Source organism: Capsicum annuum, chromosome 3 (assembly GCF_002878395.1).
Source record: "Capsicum annuum cultivar UCD-10X-F1 chromosome 3, UCD10Xv1.1, whole genome shotgun sequence".
NCBI lineage: Eukaryota > Viridiplantae > Streptophyta > Magnoliopsida > Solanales > Solanaceae > Capsicum > Capsicum annuum.
This window is the reverse complement of record NC_061113.1, coordinates 4548360-4562387: the sequence shown is the minus strand read 5'-3', so window position 1 is coordinate 4562387 and position 14028 is coordinate 4548360. Positions and strand designations below refer to the sequence as shown.

At 35.7% G+C, this 14028-nt stretch overlaps 1 protein-coding gene across 3 annotated transcripts; it reads left to right on the top strand.

Annotated features, from left to right (window-relative positions):
* Window positions 1-625: 625 nt before the first annotated feature.
* LOC107864497 (pentatricopeptide repeat-containing protein At1g04840) lies at window positions 626-5804 on the top strand. 3 transcript variants are annotated; one of them, XM_016710882.2, is made up of 6 exons: window positions 626-2017; window positions 2111-2947; window positions 3579-3844; window positions 3971-4117; window positions 4992-5089; window positions 5242-5804. In XM_016710882.2, the coding sequence occupies exons 1-2, from the start codon at window positions 847-849 to the stop codon at window positions 2941-2943; spliced, it is 2004 nt and encodes a 667-aa protein (XP_016566368.2). In that variant the 5' UTR covers window positions 626-846; the 3' UTR covers window positions 2944-2947; window positions 3579-3844; window positions 3971-4117; window positions 4992-5089; window positions 5242-5804. The 3 variants fall into 3 exon arrangements, with proteins under 3 accessions (XP_016566368.2, XP_016566367.2, XP_016566366.2); XM_016710881.2 differs by having other exon boundaries at window positions 3977-4117; window positions 4992-5804; XM_016710880.2 differs by having other exon boundaries at window positions 4992-5804.
* The last annotated feature ends 8224 nt before the right edge of the window (window positions 5805-14028 follow it).

Below are 14028 nucleotides of genomic sequence, written 5' to 3'. Positions count from 1 at the left end.
TCGGATTCGAACTCTAGGCAAACAAAGCTTTACCGCATAGTACGACTTTTTGATGTGAATTAAAATTAATCGGGCTCGAGTATGAATGCCTAATATTGAATTGGAAACAAAAAAGAAAAGAAAAGAAAAGCGCACTTTATCTCCATTCTGACGCGAATTAGGCTTAGTTGGGAATAAAACTTTAAGGTCACTAATAATGGTCATGGTAAAAAAGTAATTCTGCTTCATCTTTAATCAGCAGTCTTGGATTCGAACTCTAGGCAAAGAGCGCTTTACTCCCATAGTAGGACTTTCCGATGTGATTTAAAATTAATTGGGCTCGAGCATGAATGCTGGGTGGGAAACAAAAAGGAAAAAAAAACGCACTTTATCCCCCATTCTGACTCAAATTAGGCTTAGTTGGAACAAAACGTTAAGGTCACTACTTCTGGTTGTGGTGAAGTGGTAAGTTCTGCTCCATCTTTAATGAGCAGTATCGTGTTTGAATTCTAGTCAAGGAGTGCTTTACCCCGCAGTACGAGTTCCCAATGCGAATTAGGATTAGTCGGACTCCAATATGAATACCTAATATTGGGTGGGAAACAAGAATGAAAAGAGAAACACTTTACCCCCATAATAAAACTCTTCAACGTGCTACCCCTGAATGGGGCCCTACTCGGCACAAATCCGGATTAACCGGATTCCAATGCGGATATCGAAATCGAATAAAAAATAAAAAAAAGCTCTTCAACGCAAATTAAATTAATAGCAATACCGATAGGCGCCTTTAAGGTGGCTGCTTGTACATACTGTGTTTAAATACTTCATTTTTGTCTTTTTCATTTATGCAACAATCTTTTTTGAAAAATGAAAGCAATTAACAAGCTCAAATTCCCCCCAAAAATTCCCAAAATCATAAATCCAAAACCCCATTACAACAATTTTCAAGAACCCAATTTCATATCACTAATTCATAATTCCAAAAACACCCTTCAACTCCAACAAATTCATGCACAAATTATTCGCCAAAACTTGACATCTAATAGTAGAATTATTACTCAGTTAATATCTGCAGCTTGTTTAAACAAATCAATTAATTATGCTTTATTGATCTTTAATTGTTTTCTTGATAAAAATTTGTACTTGTTTAATGTGTTAATTAGAGGGTTAAAGGAGAATTCTTTATTTGAAAAATGCATTTTTTATTTCAAGAAAATGGGTGGAATGGGTGTTAGACCTGATAGGTTAACTTATCCATTTGTGTTGAAAGCTGTGGGGGTGTTAGGGGAAAAGGGGTTGGGGGGTGGGGTACATAGTGGGATAGTGAAAATGGGTTTTGAGTATGATGTGTTTGTGAGGGTTTGTTTGGTTGAAATGTATGTGAAAGTTGAGTTGGTTGATTATGCATTGCAACTGTTTGATGAAAGTCCTGAGAGAAATAAAGTTGAGAGTGTGCTTTTGTGGAATGTTGTGATTAATGGATGTTGTAAGTTTGGACGGGTTAGTAAGGCGTTAGCGTTGTTTGAGGAAATGCCGGAGAGGAATATAGGTTCTTGGAATAGTTTGATTAGTGGGTTGTTGAGGAATGGGGAGGTGGAAAAAGCAATGGAAGTTTTCGATGGGATGATGACGGATGAAAAGAATGTGGTTACTTGGACTACTATGATTCATGGGTTAACGCTAAATGGGTTGCATCAAAAGGGTCTGGATTTGTTTTTTAAGATGGTGGATGAAGGTGTGAAGCCGAATGGTTTAACTGTTGTATCTGCACTTTCTGCTTGTGCGAGAACTGGGGCATTGGAGGCAGGGAGGAAGATTCGTGATAGTATTACGAACAGTGGGCTCCATTTGAATGTTGCGGTTGGTAATGCTTTGCTGGATATGTATGCGAAATGTGGGTATATTGAGTCTGCCAGCCTGGTTTTTAGTGGATTGAAGGAGAAGGATATTCGTACGTGGAGTATAATGATATGGGGTTGGGCAATTCATGGACATGTAGATAAAGCTCTCAGGTGTTTTGAACAAATGAGATCAACTGGTACTTTCGATATACTCTTTTGTCAATGGAGTTACTTGGGTTCATTAGAAAATTGTTTGACAGATTAAAACACTTGTTGTCTAATGCTTGCAGGAATCAAACCTGATGGAGTTTCTGTCCTTGCTGTTTTAACTGGATGCTCTCATGCTGGACGGGTGGATCAGGGCCTTCAAATCTTTGATGGCATGCGGCGTGAGTGGTCGATTGAGCCCACAATGAAACATTATGCTGTAGTAGTAGATCTACTTGGCAGGGCTGGCCGATTTGACGAGGCCTTGAAATTTATTGAAAATATGCCCTTGGAGCCAGATTATGTTATTTGGGGTGCACTTTTTTCTGCTTGCAGAGCTCACAAGAACATTGAAATGGCAAAAGTTGCATCGGAGAAGCTCTTACAGCTTGAGCCAAAGCATGCTGGAGGTCATGTGTTTCTGTCTAATGTTTATGCAGGAGCAGGGAGATGGGATGATGTAGAAAGAGTTAGGAGTTCAATGAAGAACAAAAATGTTGAAAAGGATCCTGGATGGAGTTCGATGGAGGTCGATGGTCAGTTGCATACATTTGTTGCTGGCGATAGTGCTCATACACGTAAACACGAGATATACTCGAAATTGGAGGAAATTATTATGGGAGCTAAACAACTAGGTTACATGCCTGAAACTGAGTGGGTGCTTCATAACATTGATGAGGAAGAGAAGGAAGGGGCGTTGGGAAGTCATAGTGAAAAGCTAGCACTTGCTTTTGGGCTCATTAGTACTGGTCCTGGTGTGCTCCTTACGATTGTGAAGAACCTTAGAGTGTGTGGGGATTGCCATTCTCTAATGAAGTATATCAGCAAGATGAGTCAAAGGGTGATTGTTTTAAGAGATATAAAGAGATTCCACCATTTCAAAGACGGAGTTTGCTCCTGTAAAGATTACTGGTGAACTTGTAAGTGTTTCCGACTTGCAAATGTCGTCTCAAATTTGCTACTTCATCTTTTAGATGTTCGTATATGTCATTCTAGACTTCTAGCAATTTGTGGAAGCCATTGTGTATGACTATCCTTTTGTTGCTTACAGTTTTGCTTTGAATGTGGAATAAATATTAGAGCAGCCAAACTTAAATCTAGGAAGCCAAACAAATAAAGAATTTTGTTAACCCAGGACTTCCTACTACAGATTGTGATATATAAAATTGTACTGATTATCTGAGTATAGGAATATGTACTCGCCAATTTATGATAGACTGTAACGTCTATGGATAAGTGTTGTTGGAAGTTGACTTGTAGCATTTATATTACAATAAAATCATCATTCAGAATCTGGTAGCGTTAGGAAATTGAAGTTAACCTATATTTGGACCGTGAAAGTGCAGCCCAGTGCACTAAAGCTCTTGCTATGCATGCGGTCTTGGGAAGGGCCAGACCACAAGGGTCTATTGTGCACAGCCTATTTGGACAGAATATTCTGTAAATATAGCTGGCAGTTTTCTTATGTAGCACGCCTGCATTTACAGCTTGAACCTTCTTTTCACTCACCTGGGATAACTAACCTACACCTTTCTTGGTGTTATGGTTCAGATGAAAACGCTAATTTTAGCGAAGACATCACTCAAGTAGATGCTGTCTGCAGAATTTGCTTTGATGAACTTGCGGAGGGTTCGGAAACTTTGAAGATGGAGTGTATATGTAAAAAGTCCACAACTTTCAGATAATAGTTCTCTCCATAAAGTGGACAAAAATCTCCATCTCCATGTACAAATCAAAAGCAAATCTTCATCTCCATGCATATACATCGACATGCCGAAATTTGGGTAGTTATCTTTGGTCAACTACTTAATCTTATGGTAAACAAATAGTTCTTTTCCTTATATTACAGCCTTTCTCCTCTTTCTTTTTATTAAAAAAATGTAGATATATATGTTCATATGTTTGTAAATAATTCATGTTGAGCTTACATTGTTATTTATCAGTAACAGAATCCAAGTGATGGTATCTAAAGAGAATACAACTGAGACTCTGAGAGGACATGGCGGAAGAGCCTTCTTTCCACTTTGTTGTAATTCTTTTGGTTAACAATTTCAAAGCTTTCTTCTAATCCATTTTCGTCAATTTAACCAGTAAGATCTCATTTTCCTTCGTTGTTTTTAGTTTATTTATATATTATACTTGAATTCTAAGTTTATTCCGACATGGATATAACATTCTACTCAGAATTACTATTACAGTTTTATATATGTGACCAGGGGAGGTTACGGGTTCAAGCCTTGAAAACAACCATTTGGCATCTTAATACCAAAAAAGTAGTTAGATTATTTAGTATTTATTCTTTTAAAATTAAAATAGCCAATTTCAACAGTTTAACTAATAAAACTTCTGAATTTTATATGAATGGCTAAACATTCAAGTGTTCCTATTTTGATGTTTCATTTGGGATGTAGTTACAATCAGTTAGTTTTGGTGATATTAAGTTAGTTCTTCTCTTTACTATCTTTCGAGGAGCGATATAACTCAAATTTCTGAAAACTTACTAGAAACCTTACTCAGATTGTCCTTCTTCCTTGACTATTCTGTGAGTAAAAATCTAAAAGACTACCAAAATGTGATAGTTTTAAAGCGTTTCGTGGTTGCCAAAAACATTGTATCAACCATAATCTCTTTCAACAGTTTAGGTGAAAGGTTAGTTTTGAATTTGATGAGATCATTAACTATGCCAATCCAACTGAGATAAAGATCCGAACCATAGAATTTCTCAATTCTAACACAAGGTACTTATTAGATCGAATGTATATATTAGATCCATTAGATCTAATAGAATGTACTTTTTCGATCTAAAACTTATATTCTTCCTAAATTCCTTTATGGATAATCCAAAAGAGTATTGTCATTGTTCTTAAGCTTTCTTTACTATATTTTGTCTGAATAATTACGTTATGATTTGATTTCAGCACTGATGTTAATCTATGATGGGGTTTTTGATTTACCCTACTGTAGGTAAAAATCCAAGAAAACTTAATGCTTTAACTTAGACCACTGATCAATTATATGGCTTTGAGGGAAGGCACTGTCAAGAATAAGTTGAATAAGTTAAAGTAAGTGAAGTTACTTGATCTGAATTCAAGAATGAATTTCAACATGGGTGTTCTCTCCGAAGATACTACTTACGAGCTTTTAACTTCTTGGATATAATTGTTCTTGAATTTTGTGACAACTTCTGATGAGGATCGTTGCATCATACTAACAGAAGTAGCTACAGAGTTTCGATTTCGATTTCAGAGTTCTGAAGCTGGTATAGAAAGCTGTTGAGAAGATCAAGAGTCATTGTCTATAACAGAAATGAATTCATATTCAAGTTACGTAGAGACACTATGAAGAATCGGAAGCTGAGATTAGAAGAATGGCTCCGCCTAATAGAAGAGATGTTCGTGTGTTTCGAGGCTGGTGCTGTTGCTTTGTAGGTACAATGGAAGTTCCTGAGTCAAGAAGTACTAGTACCCTTTTATTAGCTTATACACACGAGTTCATGAGTAAAGCATCTAGTACCCCCGAGCTATGACCAAATTAGTTACGACACACTTCAACTTCATGAGGGTCCTATTTTACCCCCTTGAACTATAATTTAGCGTATTTTTGTCAATCTTTTTAGCTGACGTGGCACCTATTGTCAATCTTTTTAGCTGATGTTGCACCTTTGACGTCAGCACAAATATGCTAAAATTGAGTTTCGGGATGTACTGGATGTTTATCTCATATACTACATAAAACAACTTTATTTATGATTTTAGTGTTTTCTTTGTGAAGTATTAAGCCTTTATTCTCTCTTCTGCAAACTTATATTAGTTGTTACCATTTTCTTTATTCTTATGACTACGTTCTACAAATTAGATCTAATGTAAATAATGAAAAATTCATTGAATTTTAATGTAACGCTGCTTGAGTTGTTCAAAGCATTCATTGGATTCTAATTTACATCTAAGTCTTATCATATATTATAGTTGTAATTGAAACGGACAGGAATAAGCAATACCACAAAACGAAAAAAAATAAGAACACACAGATTTTACGTGGAAATTCTTGACGGAAAAAACCAAACTATCGACTTGATCCCTCCGCTACCCCCACAGATCCTCCAAAAAAACTCAAACATACGTCGCACCGTGAACTTTTCAGGATCGGATTAACAAAATTCTGGTCACAAACTCTTAACAATAGTCGATTTCTTTCTATAGTTGTTTTTGTTTCTTCTGCTGGACCTTTTAGCAATAAAAACATTTATACACTCTACACTTTGCAAAGATAGGAGTATTATTTGATTTTAGAAATTCCTTCAAAAGTAAGACAACGAACAATATCGCTTTTCAGAGGTTCTTCATTTTAGAGTACGTCCACAATCATTGTCAAGTTTGTGTTATACGCTCTTATAATAATGTAAGATTATATACTGATTGAAGAATTGTCAGTAATGAAGTAATAAAAGTTGATTTAACCCCGATCCGCCCGCTCCACCCAACCCGAATAACCTTTAAAAAAATCTTCAAGTCAAAATGTGATTTGATTAATTATATTTCAATTTTTGAGTCAAGTATTTATTTTCCTTCTTGATCTAACTCGTACGGGAAACATGAGAGATTATATCGCTCTTCTAAAGGTTTACAATTCCTGGAAGAAGGTGAACTTTAAAATCCAAGTTCGAGTCATAAGAAAGCAAGGCTATAACTAATTCCAATAGGAAAGACTTTTCCAACAAAGAGAAAGACCATAGCTAATTCCAAATGACACATTAACTAGCACAAACATTATTTAAACATCAACAATCAAGGTTATTACTAAAAGTACAGGATTTAGGAATGCTAACCAATTAAAGACAGAAAAAAACAGTTACTGGCATATGAGATGATAGTAATTATTAACATGGATATTTGGTATATAAATATCTTTCTTTCAAGTTTCTAATACTAGTAATTTTACAATTCCCACTTTTTCACTTGATATTTTATTAATCACTATCTCCCCTATCCTTTTGAAATGGTATTTATTAGTTCTAAGTTGAATCTTGCATTTTAAAAGATAAAGTATGAATTTTGAGAGCACAGAACAATTAGGTACAATTTCAACGGAAAGTTACTCCATTACAAGTCTGTACTTTTCAATTTGAATAGGTATATTCAAGAATCTGCAACTCAACGCACACAGATTAAGCATTTTAATTAATTATTAGTTGGTCAATAAAAAAAGATACATCATAAATGAATTGGGATTAAGTTGATCTATTAAATAAAAGGGCAAAACAATTCCAATAGATAGACGGAAAGGATAATTTAGGCCCGATAGGTAGACGGGGGATATTTTTGCTCCATTTCACATAGTTAAAGAGCATTTTAGGCCCTTTTTAGAGAAATTTTTTTTAAAAAAAAATGAAGCCTCTAAAGCAAAGTCTTTTGCATTGTCTGATTGATGGATTCCATAAAACATTAATCAACAAGATTAATGTCTACTTATACCTTTGAAAGGTAGCGAATAAGGTGCGTCTGATCTTTCTTCTTCAATTTCAGGCATAAAAGGAAATGAGCTAGCAATAAGAGCAAAATCTTGGAGCTAGTGCATATGTTGAGCTAGCTTATCCAAATTGGATTTCACTGTCGTTGTCAAAATATTAGAAAGCACACACAAAAATAAGGAAAACCAATATAAGAGAATACTTGTAGCTCAGTTGGTAAACTATCTGAACTCCACCTTATTGGTGAAGGCGTTCGATTTCCATATTGTAATCTCCTCTCATTTCCTCCGTCCCCTAACTCCAATTTAAAAAAAAAAAAAACGGTTGGAGAAGGGGAGGAGAGAAATCAACATATACTAGTATTTATATTTAAAAAAAAAAAAACTAAAATTTTAGCTTTAAAGTGTAATTTTCCGACAAAGTATGATTTATTTTCAGAGGCGACACTTTCAACCAATTCTTTTTCAAAATAATTGACAACCCTTTTCTCACAACTTTCTTTACAAGCCTACCTTTTGTTCTAGCAATCATATGGGAATTTAAATTGAGATCATTACAACTCAATGTTTTTGGATGATTTAATTTATAAAATATGTACAAGATGTAAAGATTCTGTATACTTTTTACTATACATACATCTAATATATATGCCTATACACAACATATACACTACAATTTGACCAACTAATTTTTCAACATGGGCGAAATAAACTAAAACATTGTAAACAAAAGATAAACTTGCAACTTTATTTATGAATCAGAAAATATTACTCCCTCCGTTTCGGAATAAGTGAATTGTTGGAGTATTTATTGGTGTTTCAAAATTAGTGAATCAGTGAATTTTTTTTCCAAATTTGCCCTTATGATTTGACAACCAATTAACTTTTGAAAAGGTATTACAAAGTCAACTTTTTCTTTTTTTGGGGTAAAAATGGAAAGTTGTGTTAAATTTACGTCTTTAATGCTTTTTTCCTTAACATGTGTGACAAAATCCAATAATTCATTTATTATGAAACGGAGGGAGTACTAAACTAAAAAACATAAGCAAAATACATAGACAGGTCCCTGAATTTTTTTATTTTTTTTCGTATTAACATCTCAATTAGGCCATGTACCAATTGAATTCTTTAGTTGTTCACAAATTATGTCAATTAAGTATAAATTGCACAATTCCAATTAGGTTTGGCCGTGAAAGTCACTTGTAATGACATGAAAATTATAATCATTGATAAAATTACATGTCATCCAAAAAAAAAAATTAAAAAAGCTTTAGAAAAAAAAAATAATTTAATTTTTTTGCCTTCTTCTTCCTCAAGTCTATCCCTCCTACCACTAAGCTATCCCATCAATTTATTATGGGTTCCTGCCTGTTAATATTTAAACCCATTGAGAATTTTTTGCCTTACGGTAGCGGGTGAGGTTCCCGAGAACCTTCATCGGCTACCGTAGACCGCCCCTGTCAACACTTTGGATTGATCACTCTGAGCTTTCTTAAATTTTCCATCAGAGATTATATCATTCCACGAAATAGAAACAAATCCAAAACGTAACAAAGATTCAATCGGTAGTCTAACAAGGATGCAGAATAAAATAGCTTCCGGGCAAAAAGACTCCTTTTCCTATCAAATAGGTGAAAATAGTTAATAATATACTACATAAAATTTATTATTTTACGACAATAAATTTATACGAGCTAGTATATTATATTAACTTTCCTTCTTCTAATGTTGGTTGTTAAATTTTTTATATTTATCCCAATTCAATGAAAAGTGGCGAATTAAAAAAAAAATCGACATTTTTACTCTCGTTTCAATTTACACGACAGACTTTTTTTTAGAATAGGAAAGGGAAAATATGTAAGATTCTTTTCATTTAATTGTTTGTAATTTGTTAGGGGGAGAAAAATGATGTCAAATAAATATACTATTGGTTATTTGAAATTCAAAATTCATGTAATTTGTTATAAAACAATAAAGAACAAGAACAAGAGTAGAGAGAATAGAGAGAGTGATTCTTATTTCTTCTCTTGAGGATATTTACAATGAAGGAAGCCTAGGGGGAATTTACCCCCAGTTTCACACTAAAAGTCAGATACTTTAAATCCTGATAGATATCAACTAGATCTTATTAGATCTTGATAGACATTTACTATAATGTAAATACATTTATAATACCCCCTTGAATGTCTAGATAGATAATGAGCCTCATTAAAACCTTACTAGAAAAAACACAATAGGAAGAAAAATCTAGTGAAGGAAAAAGAGTACACATCTCGAACAATACGCATATCGACTGCCTCATTAAAAAATCCTTACAAGGAAAATCCAGTGGGACAAAACCTCGTAAGGGAAAAAGAGTACAACGCGTATTAACTCCCCCTAATGAGAATATCCTTGAACCTTTGCATCCCGATCTTATACACCATCTTCTTAAAAGTTGTAATTGGAGAAGACTTGGTGAATAAATCAGACACATTTTCACTTGAACAAAGTTGTTGCACATTGATATCACCATTCTTTTGTAGCTCATGTATGTAGAAAAGCTTTGGTGAAGTGTGCTTTGTTCTATATCATTTTGTGAATCCTCAATTAAGATGTGCTATGCATGATGCATTATCTCCGTATAAAATTGTGGGTAGATTGTCATATTTTACAACACATTTTTCTCGAATGAGATGTATCATGGACCTCAATCATACATATTCTCGGCTTGCTTCATGAATAGCTATTATCTCAGCATGATTCGATGAAGTGGCTACGATAAACTCTTTGTATATCTCCAAGATATGACAGTACCACCACATATGAACCCATAGCCTATTTGATACAGAGCTTTATGCGGGTCAGATGAGTACCCAACATCAGCATGACGAATAAGATCGGGACTGCAATCTTTAGAATAAAATAAACTCATGTATCTTATCCCATTTCGAAGTCTCCTAGTAGGAGTAGAAATATACCTTGCTAACATATTAACCGAAAAGGCTATAGGCCTTGTAGTATTTGCAAGGTACATGAGTGCATCAATTGCACTAAGATATGATACTTCATAACCATATATCATAATTTATTGGTCTAATGTATACAAATGTTATTGCAATATATCATATTTAGAACCAATACATTAAGTTTTGTTCTCATTAACAATGGTTTAGATATTTATCGAAGGCATTCAATGATAAACCATCATCATCAAGATGAATTATCTTGATTACACAATCTGAAAGTCATGCTTAACTCAATTTTACTGAGCAAGCAACTTTATGAATGTCAAATTGCAGGTTGGCAATAAATGTACATGTGATCATCTTATTGATGCATCATTTTAACATATCACATGATAGATGAACGGACCCTTATTCACCTTTTATAATTTTCAGATTTGATTGAGAATAAGGATGAAGAGGAGAAGCAGGTGAATAGAGAGGCTTACAAAGTTGCAAGGAGTAAGGCTAAGTTAGTTGTTACGGCTGCTAAGACAGCGGCATTTGAGAGCTTGTACGCCGGGTTGGAGGAGAAAGAGGGGAAATAGGTTGTATAGGCTTGCTAAGGCTAGGAAGAGGAAGGGGCGTGACCTCAATCAAGTGAAGTGCATTAAGGGGAGGACGGTAGAGTTTTGGTGGAACATGGGCACATTAAGAAGAGATGGCAGGAGTATTTTCATAGACTTTTAAATGAGAAGGGGGACAGAGGCATTGTGTTAGGGGAGTTGGAGAGCTTGGAGGAGAGCCGTGATTTCAGTTACTGTAGACTTTTTATGGTAGAGGAGGTCAGAGAGGCTATTCGTAAGATGCGGAGAGTTAGGACGACAGGGCCTGACGAGATTCCGGTGGAATTTTGGAAGTATGCTAGTGGGCTAGGCTTAAGGTAGTTGACTGATTTATTCAACGCCATTTTCAAGACAGGGAGAATGCCTGAGGCTTGGAGATGGAGTACGTTGATTCCGTTATATAAAAACAAGGGTGACGTTCAGAGTTGCAATAACTATAGGGGTATTAAGCTGTTGAACCACACTATGAAGATTTGGGAGAGGGTGGTTGAGCGGAGGTTGAGGAGGGTAGTTTTTATTTCGGAGAATCAATTTGGTTTTATTCCTAGACGTTCGACGACAGTGGAAATTCACCTGGTGAGAAGATTGGTGGAGCAGTTTAGGGAAAGGAAGAGGGATTTGCATATGGTGTTCATCTATCTGGAGAAGGCGTACGATAAAGTCCCTAGGGAGGTTCTTTGGAGATGCTCAGAGGTGAGAGGAGTTTCGGTGGCGTACATCAGAGCAATTAAGGACATGTACGATGGATCAAAGACTCGGGTGAGGACGATGGGAGGAGACTCAGGGCACTTTTCGGTCGACACAGGTTTGCATCAGGGATTGACTCATAGCCTGTTCCTTTTTGCGTTAGTGATGGACGTGTTGACGCGGAGTATTCAAGGTGAGGTATCATGGTGTATGTTTTTGCGGATGATGTAGTGCTGATTGATGAGACATAAGAGGGGGGGGGGGGGGAATGAGAAATTGGAGGTTTGGAGGTAAACTCTTGAATCTAAGGGGTTCAGGTTGAGTAGGTACAAGACGGAGTATTTAGAATGCAAGTTTAGTGACTCGAGTCAGGAGGACGGTGTGGTGGTGTTGTTGGATTCTCAGGATGTTTGTAAGAATGATAGTTTTAAGTATCTGGGATCTGTGATTCAGGGGAATGGCAAGATTGATGAGGATGTCACTAAACGTATTGGCGCAGGTTGGATGAAGTGGAGGCTCACCTCAGAAGTGTTGTGTGATAAAAAGATGCCACTTAAGCTTAAAGGCAAATTCTACAGAGTAACAATACGTCCGGCCATGCTGTATGAAGTGGAGTATTGGCCAGTCAAGAACTCCTATATTCAAAGATTGAAGGTGGTGGAAATGAGAATATTGCGTTGGATGTGTGGACTAACTAGAGAGGATAAAGTTAGGAATGAGATTATTCAGGAGAAGGTGGGAGTGGCTTCGGTGAAGGAAAAGATGCGAGAAGAAAGGTTGAGATGGTTTGGGCATGTGATGAGGAGGGGCACGAATGCCCCTGTTCGGAGGTGTGAGGGGCTAGCTTTGGATGGTTTCTAGAGAAGTAGATGTAAGCTTAAGAAATACTGGAGGGAGATGATTAGGCATGACATGGAACTGCTTCAGATTACTGAGGACATGACCCTAGACAGAAAGGTGTGAAGGTCGCGGATTAGGGTAGACGGCTAGGGTGAGTGTGCAGGTAATCGCTAGGTGATAGGGGAGTTTGGGTGTGGTAGGTGTTTTAGGCCTGTTAGGGCATGTTACTACCACATGGGTATCTATGTTCTTATTTCATATTTCGTATTGTTCGTATTTCTCTTATTTCCCATTTCTCTGAGACTTAGTGTTCTTATTTTTTTATCTCTTATTTCTGTTATGCTATAAAGCCTGTTTCATGTCTCATTACGACCTTAATATACTATTCTCTATCTTGAGCCGATGGTCTATCGGAAACAGTCTCTCTACTTCCCCGGAGGTAGTGGTATGGACTGTGTACATTTTACCTTCCCCAGACCTCACTTTGTGGGAATATACTGAGTCTGTTGTTGTTGTTGTATAATTTTCAGATTTGAAGGGATCCAATCCCAATATTAGTTGGTCCAACCAACTTATCATGAGAACAAACGACATAAACAATTCTTGAAGAATCTTCTAGTTCTTCAATACATGCACATCTTCGAGATGCCACAATCGTTCATATCAATTTATGAACTTTTATTCTAGTAGATTCCAAGTTTACCATGACATGTACTTTTTCTTTATTTAATTTCAGATTTACTATTACATGAATAAATTTCAGATTTACTACTTCAGACGTAGATTTCAAAATTATTCAACCTCTTTCGGAGGTGAGTTGTGATACAATCACAATCAAGTGCACGTTTGCATTAATAAGTTTCTCATTCCTCAGAAATGAAATATAATCGTGCCTTAAGCCTATCAAATTATGATAGCGTATAACCTCTTTCAAGATTTTGCTACTTCAGAAGCAAATCGAGGCATACATATGATGTAGAGAATTTTTCTCTAGCATATCTTATAATCATATAAGCGTGTGAAAATATTATCACTTTTGATGATCAATATCATATTGTCCCTCCACGTGTATATTCGTGCATTCAATCACATGTCTTCTTTCAGACATATTATGCACTGCTACCACATACACCTCAAGAATGGAGTAAGTTGTCATATTTCAGACATATCATATATTGCTACCACATTCACTTCATGGAATGGAGCATATTCAATACGTTGAATTTCATGACTTTTCATTAAAAACACATTATTTTGCCTTAGCCATCATAATATCATCAATATGGTGCATTGAGATTCAAACTCAACGTCTTACTCATATAAAGGCGTCTTAGGCATAAATTGATGGGACTTGAACCCAACATATTATCATCCCTTTTGATAATATTGTTCTTGAGGAATAAATTTAAACCATAAATGGTTCCAAACCAATTATTTTTCCTCAAATCCAATAATAAT

Bases quoted from the DNA above. Each gene is read 5' to 3' on its own strand.
- LOC107864497 (XM_016710881.2), top strand. From the start codon at position 847: ATGAAAGCAATTAACAAGCTCAAATTCCCCCCAAAAATTCCCAAAATC. The intron at 2,018-2,110 runs GTACTTTCGATA...TAATGCTTGCAG, and splicing joins TGAACAAATGAGATCAACTG to GAATCAAACCTGATGGAGTT.